The 20,322-nt window shown below is 41.5% G+C and overlaps 1 protein-coding gene and 1 long non-coding RNA gene across 4 annotated transcripts in view; one reads left to right on the top strand and one right to left on the bottom strand.

Annotated features, from left to right (window-relative positions):
• LOC117074586 overlaps positions 1–3,152 on the bottom strand; it is a 13,274-nt gene extending 10,122 nt beyond the window's left edge. Inside the window, exon 1 of the long non-coding RNA XR_004433628.1 lies at positions 3,047–3,152. This is a non-coding gene — a long non-coding RNA (uncharacterized LOC117074586). The remainder of the gene's footprint in view (positions 1–3,046) is intronic.
• SDE2 (SDE2 telomere maintenance homolog) lies at positions 3,098–20,322 on the top strand. 3 transcript variants are annotated; one of them, XM_033196203.1, is made up of 8 exons: positions 3,151–3,307; positions 7,291–7,408; positions 8,278–8,389; positions 9,395–9,506; positions 10,167–10,336; positions 11,403–11,523; positions 14,700–15,192; positions 17,566–18,343. In XM_033196203.1, exons 2-8 carry the CDS (start codon positions 7,325–7,327, stop codon positions 17,785–17,787), a joined length of 1,314 nt encoding a protein of 437 aa, XP_033052094.1. In that variant the 5' UTR covers positions 3,151–3,307; positions 7,291–7,324; the 3' UTR covers positions 17,788–18,343. The 3 variants fall into 3 exon arrangements, with proteins under 3 accessions (XP_033052095.1, XP_033052093.1, XP_033052094.1); XM_033196204.1 differs by lacking the exons at positions 8,278–8,389; positions 17,566–18,343 and adding an exon at positions 19,580–20,322 and having other exon boundaries at positions 3,098–3,307; XM_033196202.1 differs by lacking the exon at positions 8,278–8,389 and having other exon boundaries at positions 3,104–3,307; positions 17,566–18,339.

Genomic DNA, 20,322 nt, shown 5'->3' with positions numbered 1-20,322 from the left:
AGCCCCTGTCATGGGTTGCCACACAAACATTGTCCGTCTGATGCTGTCATTTCCTGGCAGTGAACAATTATTCCACATTGCCTCAAGATGCCCTCACAGTGTCCCTCTCCCAGCAGCAGAACCAGTCCTCAAAAGGCAAATGTGTGGCCAGAGCATTCTTCTGGAGAACATAGGCAGGAAGAAAGCCAGTGTGGTTTACTGGAAACCACACCAAATATAGTCCTAGGAGCATGGCCACACTATGTAGACAATAGAGGAACTGGCCCCTCTGCCACTCACCATTTAGTTGTTACAACCAGACACGTGCCTTCCTGTGCCTTCCCTACCTGACATCACGAGGTGGGAAAGGTAGCAGCAGTTGGCTCTTTTCCATAATCACTGACCAGCCCCGCCACATAGCACTGTCAACTGGACGCTACCACACACCCTTAGCAACCCAGCTAATAGCTGTCTTTCCAGATTTTGTTTTTTCACTGATGTGCACTGTGTTCTTGGCCATAGCCCTAACTTTACATGCTTTAATTTCTCCATTCTTTAAAGGAATTTAATAGCAATCCAAGTTAAATTCTGCATCCTTAGAACAGATTGTGTCACATTAGTGCAAAATATACTTCATCATATGTACATTGAGGATAATTAACTACCTTAGTAATCCATCAAGTATCCAACTAATATTTACTTAATGTCTACTCTGTACATGTCATGGTACTACAGGCCCATTTTGAAGTTTTAACAACAAATTATATATATTGCTTGGAAATTTGTGTCTTTAAAAAGCTAATATCAATAGTTATTTCATATTTTAAATGACAAACACCTATTCAATACTTGGGACTCTTTAATAGGAATTTAAATGCAACAGAGGGATAAAAAGTGAAAAATTCCATTCAGATATCAGGTTTTATGAGGACTATATATAATGTTAGTAATAAATGATGTGGAGTTTCCTTACTGGAAAGTACTACTTATGCCAGGCGCAGCAGGCCACGCCTGTAATCCCAGCACTTTGGGAGGGTGAGGCGGGAAGATGTCTTGAGCCCAAGAGTTCAAGACTAGCCTGGGCAACATAGCGAAAAACCCGTCTCTACAAAAAATTTAAAAATTAGTCAGGTGTGGTGGCATGCACCTGTAGTTCCAACTACTCTGGAGGCTGTGGCGGATCACTTGAGCCCAGGAGTTCAAGGCTGTGTGTGCTATGATTGCGCCACTACACTCCAGCCCAGGTGGTAGAGCGAGGGTCTCAAAAGAGAAAGAAAGAAAAAGAAGACTAATCATAATCATTCCTTACAAGACACAAAGCAGAAATGTTATGGAAACCCAAACTGATCTTTACACAGTTACTTGTAGGATCTCAGACCTTTGAAATAGTCATTAAAAAAAAGTATTTATTTATTTGAAATAGTCATTTTTGATCCCCAGAAGGAAGAAATCACAAATAAAAAAAAGAAGCATCTTAAGGCTCAGATCTGTAGATTGCTTTTTCAGGAACCCAGAGGACAGACACCTGGGGAGGAAACTGCAGAGGAACTTGAGGTTTCTGGAGTGTGGATGGCTTACAAGTACCTGGCAACACCTTCACGCCCCAGGGTTGCCGTGGCACCACTTTTCCAAAATACTGCTTCCTAGGTACAATATATCTTTTTTTTTTTTTTGGTGAAAGGAGTCTTGCTCTGTCGCCCAGGCTGGAGTGCAGTGGTGCAATCTCAGCTCACTGCAACCTCTGCCTCCCGGGTTCAAGCGATTCCCCTGCCTCAGCCTCCTGAATAGCTGGGATTACAGGCGTGCGCCACCACTCCCGGTTAATTATTGTATTTTTAGTAGAGATGGGGGTGTCAACATGTTGGTCAGGCTGGTCTCGAACTCCTGACCTCGAGATCTGCCCACCTCAGGCTCACAAAGTGCTGGATTACAGGCATGAGCCACCACGCCTGGCCGGTACAATCTATCTTTATTTCTATTTTTTTGGTAATTTTTCTTTATCTACTGACATCCCCATGGAGGCCCTTTCTCTCCCCAACTTTCCCTTGTGTGTGAAATAAAGACCACTGAATCTATTAACTTTCCAGGCCTTGAAATTCCATTTTTGCACATACTGCCACCTCTAAACGATTTCTGAATTTTTTGTTGTTACCCCCTCAGCTAGGAGTTTCATTTGCCAAGCATTTTAACAGCAGAGAAGGCAATTCTGTGGGCCGATGCATTTGCGTTTAGGAGGCACAGATATCTCCTAATAACCTTCCTATCTTCACACTGGTGGCTTTTGAATTGTTCAGGGTTTTAGAAATACCATAATCTCAGCCTATTAATATTAAGGGACTCCTTCAGATTCCCTGAGCCTTAAAGTTACGTTATGCAAATCTGTCCGAGTGTGTTTCCATGGTGCAGAATAAAAGTTATGGTAGAGTTTTTTGAAGCAGCATGACTATAAACGTCACTCCTGTCACTGCCTTTCACAAGAGCCCACTTGCTGTGAAATATTTTGAAAACAGAGCTTAAGTGGAGATAACGCAGAGCACAAACAGGCGGAAATAAGAATAAACCGTGCGTGGCAGGCAGAAACCCGGAGGTTGGCTGTTTCTGGAGGGGAAGAGAACGCTCTGTAAACCTGGAGGAGAAACCACGCGGGCCACTGTTTGGGGGCCACCCGGGGGTCGTTTCCCTGGCCCCCTCGGGTTGGGGGGGCTCCTCCAGGCCAAGGAAGCGGCCCCCTAAAACCGCTTCCGGGACTGCAGCTTCCCTCCCCACACTCCCAAGGAGCAGAGCTTTCTTGGGCCACAATTCTCCGCGACCCAAAAATAACTCCACAGATGTGAGGAAAAAGGCCAAAGCCTACAGCACAGGGCGGTGCTTAGTTACAGCCTTATCACTTATGGCCAGGAAGCTCGAAACCTAACCCAGCGCCAGCCTTTTATAGCCGGTCCCTCGAGCCCCGCCCTAGCAACTTCTCCTGGCAACGCCTCGCCCAGTGCTCTGCGGCCTTATCGGCCTCCGCCAGGCCTTTCCTGTTCCCCTCCCCCAGCCCGCGCCGCCCGGCCGTCCGACTCACTTGACCAGCCCCAGGGGAGGGGAGGAGCGAATGGAAGCGTGAGGGGCGGGGCGCTGGGAGATGCTCGCGTCATCAAGACGCGCCGGGCGAGTTACGGCGCCTGGTGTCTCAGGGAGGCTACAGGTTCGGGGAGTTGGTGATATGGCGGAAGGCGCTGGGCTGGTATGGATTCGCGGCCCCGGCTTCGGGTGCAAGGCGGTGCGGTGTGCCTCGGCTCGGTGCACCGTCCGTGATTTTATCCACCGGCACTGCCAAGATCAGGTGAGGATTTCGGTTCCTGTTAGGAAGGAGAAAGAGGCAGACAGTTGGCAGCGCTGGGTGCGGAGTAGGTCTGTCCAGAGGAGGGAGGCGGGGTACATCTATTCTCTGGGGTTTTCACTTCTTGAGGCTGAGAGTTCCTCAGTGTTAAGGTGCTTCGAACTGTTACAGAGAGCTTCCTTTACTTTTCTTTTGTGGTGGTGGTTTTGTCTCCCCACCAAGAGGGAGAAAAAAACTGTTAGAGGCACTTAGTCCGGCTCATAGTTACAAATACTTTGTTTTCTCTTTCTTTATCCGTAAATATAACGGTCTTCTGGCAGTTGGGCAGGCTGATTTTTAAGGCTACAGTCTTCACCTTCTTACTGTGGTTATGTGACGTGTATTTTGTTCAGTCATCACACAGCCTTGTGAAGCCCCAGCCTAGAGAAATATGTCATATCCAAACCCAGGCCAAAGGATGATTGGGGAAGAAAATTGATACTTCTGGTCACTCGTTGTGACCAAGCATTCACACGTGTGTCCTGTTGAGAGCCTGGGTTCTTAGGGCCTGTTATGTAGAAGTGTTGACTAATCATTTGATGGTCTTATTTGTCCATGCACATTTGTGAAAACCTACCAGGGACTTCCCAAGTTACACGTGAGCTTTTACTTAACTCTCAAGTAAGTAAGCTTTTACCAGCAATAAGATATTAAACCTATCCAGTTGTCAAAAGAATTTAGTGGTTTCCCTGAATCTAATTTTAATGTTGGCACTTGATCTAGAACTCTGTTCTTCTTTCCGCACCTCATCCATGCTTTCCTCGGCTATTTCCTCTGCTTACTATTTATAAGCTTAACAAATGTTAACACTGCAGTCTAAACCAGATTTTTAAGAGACTTGGATCGATTCCGTGAAGAAGCAATGTGTGTTTGCAAATAATACGGTTTTTCACTTTCCATGTTTTCCTTCCTGCTCTGTAATCCAGTCTAAAAACTGTAAGCACAACTGTTCTTGACCATGAAAATAATTGCATTCTAATTCCTTTGAAAATAATTCTTATGAGTACAGTTTTCTTTTCTCCTCTCTCCACCCAACCCCCCCCCCCCACCGGCGGATTTTCACTCCTGTTGCCCAAGCTGGAGTGTAATGGCGCCATCTCGGCCACTGCAACCTCCGCCTCCTGAGTTCAAGCGATTCTCCTGCCTCGGCCTCCCAAGTAGCTGGGATTACAGGCGCCAGCCACCATGCCTGGCTAATTTTTGTATTTTTAGTAGAGACGGAGTTTCACCACGTTGGCCAGGTCTTGAACTCCTGACCTCGGGTGATCCTCCCACCTCAGCCTCCCAAAGTGCTGGGATTACAGGCTTGAGCCTCTCTTTCGGGCCTATGAGTACGGTTTTCAGACTTGCTGACAATTGATCCAAAGTGAAACCAGAAAAAATAGAATCTTAATCATGAGGTATGTTGGAAATAATTATTTTTAAATCGGAAGCAAGAAATAATAGGCCAGGTGCGGTGGCTCACGCCTGTAATCCCAACACTTAGGGAGGTCGAGGCAGACAGATCACCTGAGGTCAGAGGTTCGAGGCCAGCTTGGCCAACATGGTGAAACCCCATCTCTCCTAAAAATACACAAAAATTAGCTAGGCATGGCGGCAGACGCCTGTAATCCCAGCTACTCGGGAGGCTGAAGCAGGAGAATCGTTTGAACCTGAGAGGTGGAGGTTGCAGTGAGCCGAGACTGAGCCATTGCACTCCAAACTGGGTGACAGAGCAAGACTCGGTCTCAAAAAAAAAAAGAACTATAAATGAGTGGATTCAGTCAGAAACTTAAGAAACATGACCATAGCAAATATGAATAGAAACACAAAAGAGTATTTGATGAGATACTGGAACAAATAAGAATAGCTCAAGTTCACACCTATGTTTTTAAAAACAAAACTAGTCTGACACATGATGAAGTTAGTGTTAACTCCCACTGAGAAAATAAAAATCTCCCCTGCTGAGGTGGCGGGTGCCTGTAGTCCCAGCTACTCGGGAGGCTGAGGCAGGAGAATGGCATAAACCCCGGAGGTGGAGCTTGCAGTGAGCTGAGATCCGGCCACTGCACTCCAGCCTGGGCGACAGAGCAAGACTCCGTCTAAAAAAAAAAAAAAAAAAAAAAATCTGCCCTGCTTTTCATCAGGCTGGGATAACAGACACAAATAAAGCCAGCTGCAAAATTTTTGTTTGTTTTTATGTCCCCCACACTACACCGATGTACAGCTACAGAGTTAATAGGAAATGGTGATATGTCATAATGCCATAACGACCCCCATGAAGGTCTGCACTTTCTTATTCACTGAGAAACCTCGGTCTTGAAAACCAAATAATATCTAAGGAATTTTGCTGTTTGAAGTTCTCTCAATAAGAGTGAACCGTCCCACTCTTGCCCTGTAGAGAAGCATTCTTGATTTCCAACCCAGGACAGAGCTTCCCATTAAGGGTTTCTGGACACAACTTTCCACATTTCTCTTAAATTTGTAGTTTCCAAGGAAAGAGGAGCCTTCACAATCCGGAGCTGATGTTGATGTTTTTATATACAGTCCTGTTTTATTTTGAACGTGTTTAAATACTGCTTGATGTCAGTTTCACCTCAACTCCACCCTAGCCCCAAATCTTGTAATGACACTCCTTTCTTTGTGTTGGTGAGATACCCATGACTCCTGGTGTGCAGTTCCCCTCGTTGCAGTGAATAAATAAGTTTGACAGGTTTATCTCTGATAGCGGTAGGCTGATTGTGCTAAAACACACATGGTAATTTGTGTTTGAAGCACTTTACAATGCACAAATGGTTAAAAACAGTTAAATTGAGTCTAAATGTTGTATCCTTTTTTCTGCTTGTGACTTCATTGACAAGAATCTTAGGTAGAAAATGCAATTCTGTTGATCAGTTGTTTTGTTTAATAAGCCATTCTGTTTGGAAATGAAGTGTACATAATTTCCTTGGTGTATACTTTCTGCCTTCATATTAATATCTTTTAAAATTATTTAGAAATACCCTACCCATTAGACATACAAAAAGCTTCTAATGTGTAAACATTAAATAGATACAAAACGTATTACCTATCTCATTAAATGTTTACAAGTTAAGGTATACAGTATTTTAAAGACAAGAATAGTCCTTCATGTTACCTCATTGCTAATAGCCTGAGCTGAGCTCCCGTGCTCTTCCCTCCCGCCATTATATTTGCCTAGGAGAACCCCAGATAACATAAATCCAACTCTCCACCTGTTCTGCCCTGGCTGGGCAGTGACTGTGGTAGAGAACTATAATCACATAGCTCAGTCTCCATACATCCACCAGCCTGGTGCTGGTTGGTAATTCTGTATTTCCTTGGTCCAGAGTGGGCTTTTACTGGGTTACAGGACTGCTGAGAGTATTGATTCATGTAGGCTTTGGGGCAGCACCACAGAATCTGGGGCTGCCCATCATCTTCAACAACTTTGCTCATTTTTGCTCATTTTTCATATTTTTATGTCTCCCATGGTGTACTTATATTGATTTATTAAAAACCATACTCTTGACTCCTTCCTTCTCTACTTCTTATTCCTCCTACCTGCACTTTTTAGGATTGAGGACTACTTTTGATGTTCAATTTAGTTTTACCTGTTTAAGAAAGTCAGAAAATGGGACCTCCACAGTTATTTAATCTGAGTCCTGCTTAGTCTTCTACCTTGACTTAGATTACGTATCAAAGAAGAAGAAGCAGTTTTTGTTTTGACCGAAAAGACTGAAGTTTCTTCTATATGTGATAATTAGGTAATATTGGGAAAAATTTATACCCAAAATGCATCATGTGAAATGACTTTTTTTCTCCTAGTAGTTTACATTTCCAGTTCAACAAATATTAATTGAACACCCACTATTGTAACCAGAGTAATAAAAAGACAGCTAGGTCCCGCCTTGTAACAAACTTAGATTATTATCTCATAAAAGGCATTAAAAAACCAAATTTGTCTCTAGGATGTTCCAGTGGAAAACTTCTTTGTGAAATGCAATGGAGCACTCATTAACAGCAGTGACACAGTGCAGCATGGAGCTGTTTATAGTTTGGAACCCAGACTTTGTGGTGGAAAAGGAGGTAGGACGTGAACATTAACTACTTAGTTGTAGCACATTTGCAGTCTTTATTTATTTTTATATTCTACTGCTGACATTTGCTGTCTTTAGCCATGGTATTAAATTAACAAACTTCTTAGTTTCTTTAGTATGCCAATATTGTTTTGCCTTATGAATTCTTTTATTTACTTAACCTGATTTTGGACATTTTCTCTTTTATTCTTTTGTTTTCTTTCTCTCTCTCTCTCTTTCTTTTTCTTTCTTTTTTTTTTTTTTTGAGATACCATCTCGTTCTGTCACCCAGGCTGGAGTACAGTGGTGTGATCATGGCTCACTGCAGCCTTGACCTCCTGAACTCAAGCAATACTCCCACCTCAGTTTCCCTGGTAGCTGGGACTACAGGCACACGCCACCATGCCTAGCTAAGTTTTGTGTTTTTTGTAGAGATGGAGTTTCACTATGTTGCTCAGGCTGTCTTTTATTTTTGTCGAGGAAGAAATATTGTATGATACTATTCCCACTTTCTTCAGCTGGATAGCTCTTAGGGAACCCAGGCTCTAAAACTTTGGGGAAAATTAGATGAAGAGAGATGGCCATTATTCTGTTCAATTTGCTGAATAAATAGTTTTTGTTTTTCTAAATCTCCTTCCATTTTAATCAGAATTTTCTCTCATTATTATAGTTCCAAAGGAAGTCTAAAGTTACCTTAGGAAACACAATTGTTTACAAGTTGAGGCAGATTAAGGTTTTGTTTGTATTAACACAACTACTAAGAAAGAAAATGACAAAGAGCGAAAATAATATAAACAGTTCTTGGTGTTTCTCCTTAATGTAGTAACATGTGATCCCTAAGCTTTCTCAAAATCTACAGTGATTTGGTTTGGTTTTCAGAGAGCTGACATCTCAGACTGTATCCACCTGTTTGAAATCGTGTCATTAAGAATGAAGCATGGGCTGGGCATGGCGGCTCACGCCTGTAATCCCAGCACTTTGGGAGGCCAAAGTGGGTGGATCACCTGGGTCAGGAGTTCGAGACCGGACTGGCCAACATGGCGAAACCTCGTCTCTACTAGAGATATAAAGATTAGCCAAGTGTGGTGTTACCCGCCTGTAATCTCAGCTACTTGGGAGGCTAAGGCACAAGAATCACTTGAACCTGGGAGGTGGAGGCTGCAGTGAGCCGAGATTGTGCCACTGCACTGCAGCCTGGGCGACACAGTGAGACTCTGTCTCAAAAAAAAAAATAATGAAGTATGTGGCCAGGTGTGGTGGCTCACAACTATAATCCCAACACTTTGAGAGTCCAAGGTGGGAGGACTGTTTGAACCCAGGAGTTTGAGACTAGCCTGGGTAAGATGGTGAGACCGTGGTCTCTACAAAAAAAAAAAAAAAAGCTAGCTGCGTCGGCACATGCCTATAATCCTAGCAACTTGGGAGGCTGTGGTAAGAAGATCCATTGACAATGCCCAGGAGTTCAAGGCTGCGGTGAGCTTTGATTGCATCAAGCCATTGCACCCTAGCCTGGGTGACAGAGCAAGGCCCCATCTCTTAGGGGGAAAAAAAATGAGTGAATGAAGCATGTCGTATCAGCCAGTGAGAGCTTAAAATTGCCTTTCCTTCTAAACTCATTGAAAAATCTCACTATATGCTTTTTAAGTCCTTAATCTGAGAATCTTGGTATATCTGTCATTGGGTAAAGCTTTTTAAGTATTCTAGCTGTACAGGTATTATACCTGTGTGCAAATAACTAACACAAGGATAAAAAATTATATTTGGGAAGGCTAGGTGTTTTATCTCAGAACTATGAAATGAAAGGTGAAAGGCATGAGGTTCTTTTACTTTCACTGCCTGAATTAGAACCTTGATGTTCATCTTTTCTGAAAGAAAAAAAAAAAAAGAAAAAGTAGAGATCATTGTTAATCTTGTGATGTAGATTGTTTTCACAAATTGTGCTTTTATTCATCCTTGAACACATTTTAACCTGCTTTCTCCAAATACATCTGTTCAGGTTTTGGATCTATGCTCCGAGCACTTGGTGCTCAGATTGAGAAGACAACCAATCGAGAAGCTTGTCGGGATCTCAGTGGAAGGAGACTACGTGATGTCAATCATGAAAAAGCGTAGGATGCCCACCTTTTTTTGTTTTTTTTTGAAGAGAGACATATACTTTCCTATCAGTAGTGATTATACATATGCCATGCATATTGGAAATGGAAACTTAAAATATTTACATCTGAATTTATTATCAGATTTAACGTTTTCCATAATTTAATAATTATCTTTGGGATTTAGTTAAGATCAGTACCATATGCTAGTAGTAAGCATGGCACACCTTTCTTTTTTTTTTTTTTTTTTTTTTTTTTTTTGAGACGGAGTCTTGCTCTGTCACCCAGGCTGGAGTGCAGTGGCCGGATCTCAGCTCACTGCATGCTCTGCCTCCCGGGTTTACGCCCTTCTCCTGCCTCAGCCTCCCAAGTAGCTGGGACTACAGGCACCCGCCACCTCGCCCGGCTAGTTTTTTGTATTTTTTAGTAGAGACGGGGTTTCACCGTGTTAGCCAGGATAGTCTCGATCTCCTGACCTCTTGATCCGCCCGTCTCGGCCTCCCAAAGTGCTGGGATTACAGGCTTGAGCCACCGCGCCCGGCCAAGCATGGCACACCTTTCTAAGAGAATTATCACAGTATGAACAAGTGCATTAATTCATCAGGGACATTTTATATATAAAAGTGTGTATGTAATATATCCATTCAGTTACATCTCTTCCTCCCTCATCCCCAGAATGGCTGAATGGGTAAAACAACAAGCCGAGCGAGAGGCTGAAAAGGAGCAGAAGCGGCTGGAGCGACTGCAGCGGAAGCTTGTAGAACCCAAGCACTGCTTCACCAGCCCCGACTACCAGCAGCAGTGCCATGAGATGGCTGAGCGTCTGGAGGATTCCGTCCTCAAAGGTGAGAATGAGGATTCCTTAGTGTGTTCAGCTGGCACCCCTGAAGCCAGCTGTTCAGACTGCTCTACACTACACACAAAGAGCAGTTCTTAAGCTTTTTTTAGGTTACAGATGTCTTGAGAATCTGATGAAAACCTTGGAACTTTTATCCTCAAAAATGAACACAGTACATTTTTAAAAAAAGAACACATACACAACATTTGGCATTTTTTTTTCCCCCGAGATGGAGTCATGCTCTGTCACCCAGAGCTGTAGTGCAGTGACACGATCTCGGCTCAGTGCAACATCCGCCTTCCAGGTTCAAGCAATTCTCCTGCGTCAGCCTCCGGAGTAGCTGGGATTACAGGCGTGCGCCACCACGTCTGGTTAATTTTCATATTTTTAGTATAGACAGGGTTTCACCATGTTGGCCAGGCTGGTCTCAAACTCCTGACCTTGTGATCTGCCCGCCTTGGCCTCCCAAAGTGCTGGGATTACAGGCGTGAGCTACCGTGCCCAGCAAACATTTGGCATATTTAACCCCTGAATTCCATGGGGTCATGGGCCCCAGGTAAGAACATTTTTGTTTGTGTTTAGAGATAAGCTAAGTCTTCAGAAGATGTCTAGACCTCAAAGAATTTCCTGCCGGTTTTAGGTCAGTTTTTAATGCGAATGATTATCATTAACTTTTGTTTTTAGCATCCAAAACATTATGGCAGGCTTAGTATGGGAACAATTGAATAAGAAACAATCTTTTTCCATCAAAAAGGTTATGACATAACAGGAAAAAGACAAGTGTATGCAAATAACTAACACAGGAATAAATAATTAGGTTTGGCGAGGGCTAAGTATGAACTTGTCAGTCTCAAAAGTTCTAAATTGTGCAATGGTGCCTTAAAAATCTGCTCCTAGACTAGAATGTTTATTAAATCTGTGTAAATTTGGAATTAATTGTATAAAATGTTGGTATCTTAAGAAATTTAAATCTAGAACTGTAGATAGCAGCTCTTTTTGCAATCCATGTTATTTATAATTTCTTTAAACTCAGTCCCTATAGTAGAAACTGAGTTGTTTAAATTTCTGGTTAGGTATGCAGGCTGCCTCCAGCAAGATGGTTTCAGCAGAAATCAGTGAGAATCGGAAACGGCAATGGCCTACCAAATCTAAAACAGACAGAGGAGCCAGTGCGGGAAAGAGGAGATGCTTCTGGTAAGTGTTTCACTTTCATTCCCAACTGATCTTTCAGGACTGATAGGAGACATTTTCTCTTGTTTATCTGGCATAAACACATTTTTGTGTAATGTTTGGTGGGAGCTCAGAAAATTTCCAGAGTGCTTCGGGCTTTAGGTTTCAGTGATTGTCACATTGTACATACTGCGGTAATGGTTTCTGCTGTGAATGCCATTAATTGAATGTAAAGGATGAATTTTTTCCTTACACTGAAACATAAAAATAGCTTTATATTTGAATTACTTTTTTGGCGTTGAAGGGGTTTAACTTTTAGAAATTCTAGGTGGAAATCAAGCTGTACTCTCCAGTTGGTTGTTTTCTGTGTTTTTTTTTGCGGTCATTGGGGTCTGGTCACTTTGCCAGACTTCTCTTCACCACTTTCGCACTTGAGGGTAAAAAGCACAGTAGTACTTTTTCTTGTCCATTCTTCTGATAGTTCTCTTGTCCCTCTAGTTGGTCGTCTTTGTTGCCAGTGACTTCCCTTGGGCCAGGTTCTTGAAAATAAGTTTATCCCCTTTGGGGATAAACAGATAATTGTTAATCAAAGATCATATAACACTGTGAGTTCAGCATACAATGTTTGTTCTTTCTGAAATGGGAATTAAATGTTCCTGAGAGAAAGGGTGGTGACACTACCTGTGGTTTGTATTTTTTTAAATGAGGTTTACGGAGGTATAATTTATATATAGCAAAATTCACCCTTTTTGGTTGATTGGTTCTATGACTTTTGAAAAATGTATGCTATGTAGTCACGTAACCATCACCACAATCTAGGTAGTATTTTAATGACCTGAAATAGTTCCCACGTGCCCTTTTGTAGTTAAGTCCCTTTTCCCACCTCCGGACCCTGGCAACCATTAGTCACCAGTGTGATATTTGTTACTATGGTTTAGTCTTTCCTAGGATGTCATATAGCCTTTTTTTTTTTTTTTTTTTTTTTGAGACAGAGTCTCGCTCTGTCGCCCAGGCTGGAGTGCAGTGACCGCATCTCAGCTCACTGCAAGCTCCGCCTCCCGGGTTTACGCCATTCTCCTGCCTCAGCCTCCGGAGTAGCTGGGACTACAGGCACCCGCCACCTTGCCCGGCTAGTTTTTTTTGTATTTTTTAGTAGAGACGGGGTTTCACCGTGTTAGGATGGTCTCGATCTCCTGACCTCGTGATCTGCCCGTCTCGGCCTCCCAAAGTGCTGGGATTACAGGCTTGAGCCACTGCACCCGGCCTCAAATAGCCTTTAGTGTCTGGCTTCTCTCACTTAATATAAAGCTTTTGAGATTCATCCATGGTAGTGTATGTATCAGTAGTTCATTCTTTTTTATTACTCAGTTTCATTGCATGGTATGAACGTACCACAGTTTGTTTATCCAGTCTCCCATTTGGTAGACATTTGGGTAATTTCTGGGTTTGAGTAATTATTAATAAAGCATTGGTTTTTTTTTTTTTTTTTTTTTTTGAGACAGGTTCTCACTCTTGTTGCTGAGGTTGGAGTGCAGTGGCACGATCTCGGCTCACTGAAGCCTTGACCTCCCAGACTTAAGCTGTCCTCCCATCTCAGCCTCCTGAGTAGCTGGGGCTAGGGCGAATACCACCACGCCCAGCTGATGTTTTTGTATTTTTTTGTGAAGACAGGGTTTTGGCATGTTGCCCAGGCTGGTCTCAAACTCCTGACTTCAGGTGACCCTCCCGCCTCAACCTCGCAAAGTGCTGGGATTATAGGCGTGAGCCAACACTTCTGGCCCACGCATAGGATTTATAAATTGTGTGTGTGTGTGTGTGTGTGTGTGTGTATGTATTTTAATATTTATTATTGGACAACACCTCTATAAAATAGAATAATTGTTCCTAGGATTTTCTTTATTTTTTTTTCACCAATCAAGTCAAGGAGCAGCACCGAATAATTTTCTTCTTTTCCTTCTTTTTTTTTTGAGACAGAATCTTGCTCTGTCACCCAGGCTGGAGTGCAATGGCATGATCTCGGCTTACTGCAACCTCCGCCTCCCAGGTTCAAGCAATTCTCCTGCCTCAGTCTCCTGAGTAGCTGGGACTACAGCCATGTACCATCACATCTGGCTAATTTTTGTATTTTTAGTAGAGACGGTGTTTCACCATGTTGGCCAGGCTAGCTTTGAACTCCTAACCTCAAGTGATCCACCCACCTCAGCCTCCCAAAGTGCTGGGATTACAGGCATGAGCCACCACACCTGGCTGGATTTTCTTTATAACGATTTATTATTATTATTATTATTAATTATTTTTGAGACAGAGTCTCACTGTGTGGCCCAGGCTGGAGTGCAGTGGCGTGATCACGGCTCACTGCAACCTCTGCCTCCTGGGTTTAAGTGATTCCCCTGCCTCAGCCTCCCCAGTAATTGGGACTACAGGCACCGCCACCAGGCCCAGCTAATTTTTGTATTTTTAGTAGAGATGAGATTTCACCATATTGGCCAGGCTGGTCTTGAACTCCTGACCTTGTGATCCACCCGCCTTGGCCTCCCAAAGTGCTGGGATTACAGGCGTGAGCCACCATGCCCGGCCAACTATTATTTTATCTAATTTCCAACTGTCGAAGTTAATGTAATACGGCAAAAAAAAAACTTTAAGCAACATTAATTTTGCTTTTAGAGATTCAGAACTTTAGAAAGGAGATTCTCTTGGATCTTTGGGACAGTTGTTTCCAGTCTCATTGAAGTTTTTTCCTTCTGTTTATAAGCTCTGGACTATCTTTTTCCTAAATGTACCTGTTCTTCATCTCAAGCTAGCAGAGACAGATTCTGTTTCCTGAACAAACTGTAACTCTTTGCTTTATTTATTTATTTTTGAGATGGAGTCTCACTCTGTCACCCAGGCTGGAGTACAATGGCACGATCTCAGCTCACTGCAACCTCTGCTTCCCGGGTTCAGGTGATTCTCCCACCTCAGCCTCCTGAATAGCTGGGATTATAGGAGCGTGCCACCACACCTGGCAAATTTTTGTGTTTTTAGTAGAGATGGGATTTCACTATGTTGGCTAGTCTGGTCTCAAACTCCTGACCTTGTGATCTGCCTGCCTTGGTCTCCCAAAGTCCTGGGATTACAGGCCTGAGCCACTGCGCCCAGCCAACTCTTTACTTCACATAGAAGCTACAAATGCTGTTAAACCTTTCTGTTGCTTCTGACAGGTTGGGCATGGAGGGACTAGAGACTGCAGAAGGGTCCAGCTCTGAGAGCTCAGATGATGACAGTGAAGAAGCACCGAGCACTTCAGGATTGGGTTTCCATGCTCCAAAAATTGGCAGCGATGGTGTCGAGATGGCAGCCAAATTTCCCAGTAGTTCTCAGAGGGCGAGAGTAGTGAATACAGACCGTGGATCACTGGAACAACTGCATATCCCGGTGACTGACTCTGGGAGGCATATTTCAGAAGACTTATGTGCTGGGCTGGGGGAGTCCAAAGAGCATATGGAAAGCGGGATGGTTACAGAAACAGAAGAGACCCAGGAGAAGAAGGCAGAGAGTAAAGAACCCATAGAAGAGGAACCCACTGGGGCTGGTCTGAATAAGGATAAAGAGACAAAAGAAAGGACTGATGGGGAAAGAGTTGCCGAGGTAGCACCTGAAGAAAGGGAAAACGTTGCCTTTGTCAAACTGCAGGAAAGCCAGCTAGGAGACACAGTAAGTATGTTTTGGGGTTGATATCTAGACATAAATCAATTTAATCTCCACAATAAGTCATTAAAATGAAAATATGCTTTTCCTCCTCAGCTGCTTAGTGAAAGGCTTGTTTGATTTTAAGAAGTACGGATTATGGTGAAGCTTGCCTTGTTCCCCAAAAGACTCTTTTTAAGCTCTGGCGTTTATAGTATGTTGCCACTAGGTGGTGTCCTTGATTCCATATTGTATCAATTGTAAGATGCATGTTTTCCACATTTTAGCATGTCTAAGATGTGTATAACATATTATAGCTTAATTGGTATTGTTTATTCTTAGTCATACATGAACAAGAGTATATTACGATCGATGGCATTTTAGATTTGATGAAATGTGCTCATTTTTCCTGTCACTAAATTGCTACTCAGCTTTTTCTAATGTGAGGATAGTTTGATCAATAGTTTCAGCTGCATGTGAAGACCTCTTCTATAGAAGAGGAATCTCTCCTTTTAAATTTATCATTAAATCTTAAGTACCCACAATCAGCCTTTTAAAAAAGGCATCTTCAGCCAGGTGTGATGGCTCATGCCTGTAATCCCAGCACTTTGGGAGGCTGAGGAAGGCAGATCACTTGAGGTCAGGAGCTCAAGACCAGCCTGGCCAGCATGGTGAAACCCTGCCTCTATTAAAAATACAACAACAACAAAAAGTAGCCAGGCATGGTGGTGCATGCCTGTAATCCCAGCTACTCAGGAGGCTGAGGCACGAGAATCGCTTGTGCTCTGGGAGGCAGAGGTTGCAGTGAGATAATGAGATTGTGCCACTGTACTCCAGCCTGGGCGACAGAGTGAGACTCCATCTCAAAAAATAATAGTAAAATAAAAAAAGCATTTTCATTTCATTCTCTCAAAAAGTTGGTTTTTCACTGTCTACAATGGACTGGCTTCCAGCAAAAATCTCTGATGTTCTTTGATCTAATGGTTTGCTTTTTAGAATAGGTGAAACCTAAACTACTTAATTTCCTTCGATAAACACAAAACCTACCATTCGTTTAGCCAGCACCTTCCCCTACCCCCAGTAAGTAAAAATGCATAAATTGCCCTTTCTGGTGAGAATATTGGAATTTTTTTATGCTAAGGGCCTTACAGTCTTTGGAGTTGTAAGCATGTAATATTTATGTTACGTGTATGCATTAGGTAAGAGCTTTATCCAGACTGAAGTCTTAGAAAAATAAAAACGGAATCATAGGATAAAACCTGATATTTTTCAATGTTAGCCATGGAGTTTTGTTCTTGATGTTGTAGTAATAGCTGCTGTATTCCTAACAACCAGGTGTGATTATTTAAACACACATAAGTGGTATTTTAGAATTTGGTCACAAGTAAGCCAAGGTTAACTCCCAGAAATCTAACAAAATAGCTTTTTTAAGAAAACAAAGATCAACTAGAAAGATAGAGTTTGTCTCCAGAGCTCTTTAGTATTTTAAAACTGTGAGAGAAAGTTACTCTTTGAATGTAGTTTTTAAAAATCATCCAAAGATGAACATTTTCATTCTTTTCAAGGTATCATTAGCAATATTTAATTTTGTCTTTTTTTTTTTTTTTAAGACAGAGTCTTACTCTGTTGCTCAGGCTGGAGTGCAGTGGTGTGATTTCTGCTCCACCTCCCAGGTTCAAGTGATTCTCCTGTCTTAGTCTCCAGAGTAGCTGAGACTACAGGCACGCGCCACCACACCTGGCTAATTTTTGCATTTTTAGTAGAGATGGGGTTTTACCATGTTGACCAAGCTGGTTTCGGATTCCTAACTTCAAGTGTTCCACCTGCCTCCCAAAGGGCTGGGATTACAGGCTAATTTTGTCTTAAAGTCTATAAAGGCACTTGGTGAGTAGAACAGTTGTGAGTCTATCGAACAGCATTTGAGTTTGTTATATAAGGGGGAGCTCTGACGGTTGGTCTTAATTACTCAATTAGAACAGAAAGCATTAAGATTATGGAATTAGTAGATTCAGAAGCTTGGGATTCTCATTAAGCTTTTAGGAGTGCCTACTCTTTTCTGTGGGAATAGTGTGGGGATAGGCTGGCTATATTTTACTGTTTAGATTTTTACTAGAAAAATCAGAAAAGAAAGAGCAATATTAAAAATCTGTTTGGGAATGCTATACTTCTGTTACTGTTCTGAATGCTTTTTTCTAAATGTATAGATGAAAAATTAGTTTTTATGTGTATTGAGAATACTTGTGGAATAACGTGGATGGATGATTAAAATTCAGTTGCAGGATATGGCAAATTAAATGAAAAAGTCTCAAGAAATAAAAGGTACTCTACAGTTAAAAAATTTTGAGTCTTTATTCAGAAGAAGAAGCCTGTTTTAAATACTTTCTTATTTTTTTCCCCTAGGTTATTGATAAGGAAACTATAGATTTATTGGCATTCAGCTCTGTTGCAGAACTGGAGTTGCTGGGTTTGGAGAAGCTCAAATGTGAACTGATAGCCCTTGGACTGAAATGTGGGGGCACTCTGCAGGAGCGGGCAGCAAGACTCTTCTCTGTCAGAGGACTAGCAAAGGAGCAAATTGACCCGGCTTTATTTGCCAAGCCTTTGAAAGGGAAGAAAAAATGAGTGTCATCAGAGCTGATTCCTATTGCTTTATAGTGTCTACCATTTATAACCTGCATAATGTGGACTCTTGACCAGTATTCCTGTTGATATTAAAAGCTAACTTTTTAGTAACCCAATTCTAACTATCCCCTTTTTCCTTGTTAGATCTGTAGAGTTAACGTCTGAAACCATCTGGGCCTTAAATTTTCTTTGTCTAGTTTTCTGTAATGTACTTAATAAATATAGGGCTATTCACATTTTTTGGTTTGATCTTGTGTCATTTAGGTAATGAATCTATCCAAGGAATCTATCCTTTTGACCCAGGTTATCAAATTTGTAGATATAAGTTTATTTATAATGGTCCCTTGTTACCCATTTAATGTCTGTAGGGGCTGTGTTGATAATTTCCTTTTCATTATGATACTGGTAATTTCTGTTCTCACTTTCCTAATCAGGTTGGGTAGGGGTTTATCAGTTTTATTAATCTGACTTGTTTCTTATTTTTTATTATTTTTTATTTTTTTGAGACAGAGTCTTGCTCTGTCATCCAGGCTGGAGTGCCATCTCGGCTCACTGCAAGCTCCGCCTCCTGGGTTCACGCCATTCTGATGCCTCAGCCTCCCAAGTAGCTGGGTCTACAGGTGCCCACCACCACACTCAGCTAATTTTTTGTATTTTTGGTAGAGACGGGCTTCACTGTGTTAGACAGGATGGTCTCAATTTCCTGACCTCATGATCCATACCCGCCTAACTTTTAAAGAACCAACCTTTGGTTTTATTTTTTTCAATTGTTTATATAATTGATTTATTTTATTTTCTTTCTTCTACTTAGCTTGAGTTTCCTTTGATCTTTTTAGTTCCTTAAGATAAGCCTTAGGTCATTGATCTTAGACATTATTTAAAATACATACATTTTCCTTTAAACATTACTTTGTGACTTTACAATTTTATTATGTTGTATTTTTATTATTCCGTTCTAATTTTCCTTTTTATGTTGTATTTTTATTATTCAGTTCTAATTTTCCTTTTTTTTTTTTTGAGATGGAATTTCACTTTTGTCGCCCAGGCTGGAGTGCAATGGTGCAATCTCAGCTCACTGTAACCTCTGCCTCCCAGGTTCAAGTGATTCTCCTGCCTCAAGTCTCCTGAGTAGCTGGGATTACAGGTTCCAGCCACCATGCCTAGCTAATTTTTGTATTTTTAGTAGAGATGGGGTTTCACCACAGTGGCCAGGCTGGTCTTGAACTCCTGACCTCAGGTGATCCACCCACCTCGGCCTCCCAAAGTGCTGGGATTACAGGTGTGAGCCACCACACCCAGCCTCATTATTTTCTGATTTCCCCCCTGAATTCTTCTTTGACCCATGGATTATCAAAAGTGGGTTGTCTGATTAGCAAACATTTGTTTTTTTTCCCCTTAATATCTTATTGTTGCTAATTTCTACTTTAATTCCATTGAGGTCAGAAAATATCCTCTTTATGATTTCAATCCTCTTAGTTTTATTGAGACTTGTTTTATGACCCAGTATGTTGTCTGTCATGGTGAATGTACCACACACAGTTTAAAAGAATGCATATTTTAGGCCAGGTGTGGTGGCTCATGCCTGTAATCCCAGCACTTTGGGAGGCTGAGGTGGGAGGATCATTTCGAGACCAGCCTGGGCAACGTATAGCGAGACCATGTCTCTAAAAAAATATATATATAATTTGAATTGTTGGGTTAATATGTTCTGTAATACCGATTAGATTAAGTGGTTGATAATACTGTTCAGATCTTCTATGTCTTTACTGATTTTTTTGTTTATTTCTATCAGGTGCTGAGAAAGGATGTTAAAATCTTCAATTATGATTATGGAATTGTCCATTTCTTAAATGCTACCAGTCTTCATATTTTGAAACTCTAATAGCTTAGGTTATGTTATGTCTTCCTAATGTATTGACTATTTTGTCATTATGAAATTTCCCTCTGTCTATGGTAATTTGGGTTAGAAATCTACTTTATCTTATGTGAATATAGCCACTGCAGCCTTCTTAAGCTTAGTGTTTGTACAGTATACCTCTTTCTATTAATTTACTTTGTACTTCTGTGCCTATTTAAAGTAGTTTATTTAAACATATACTTGAGTCTTGCATTTTTATATATTGTATCTGTACCTTTTAATAAGTGTTTATTAACATTAAATGTAATTATTAATAGGTTTCTAATATTTTACATGTTTCCTGTTTAGATAAGATTATTTTATAATTGTATTTTAATTTATTGACTCTTTAGCTATACTGTTTTAATAATGTTTTTGAGTTGGATGTTCTAGTAATTACAATATACATTCTTAATTTTTCAGTCTACCGAGAGTTGATGTGCCACGTCACATAAAATGTAGAAATCTTTTAAGTGTGTACATCCATTTATCATACCTGTCTTTTATGCTGTAGTTGTCGTGCATACTAAATCTACATATATTGTAAGTCCTGTCATAAGTTATAATTTCTGCTTTAAATAATGATATGTATTTTAAAGAAATTAAGAGGAAAAAATAAAATCTTTTCTATTCACATA

Source organism: Trachypithecus francoisi, unplaced genomic scaffold (genome assembly GCF_009764315.1).
Source record: "Trachypithecus francoisi isolate TF-2019V2 unplaced genomic scaffold, Tfra_2.0 Lachesis_group5, whole genome shotgun sequence".
NCBI lineage: Eukaryota > Metazoa > Chordata > Mammalia > Primates > Cercopithecidae > Trachypithecus > Trachypithecus francoisi.
This window is presented reverse-complemented; position numbering and strand designations above follow the sequence as displayed.

What these genes read in the sequence shown, in the direction of transcription:
- SDE2 (XM_033196202.1), top strand. Translation starts at nt 3,107, where the DNA reads ATGCTCGCGTCATCAAGACGCGCCGGGCGAGTTACGGCGCCTGGTGTC. An exon ending in ACTTTGTGGTGGAAAAGGAG is followed by an intron (nt 7,409 to 9,394) that starts GTAGGACGTGAA and finishes ACATCTGTTCAG; the next exon opens with GTTTTGGATCTATGCTCCGA. An exon ending in AAAGCCAGCTAGGAGACACA is followed by an intron (nt 15,193 to 17,565) that starts GTAAGTATGTTT and finishes TTTTTCCCCTAG; the next exon opens with GTTATTGATAAGGAAACTAT.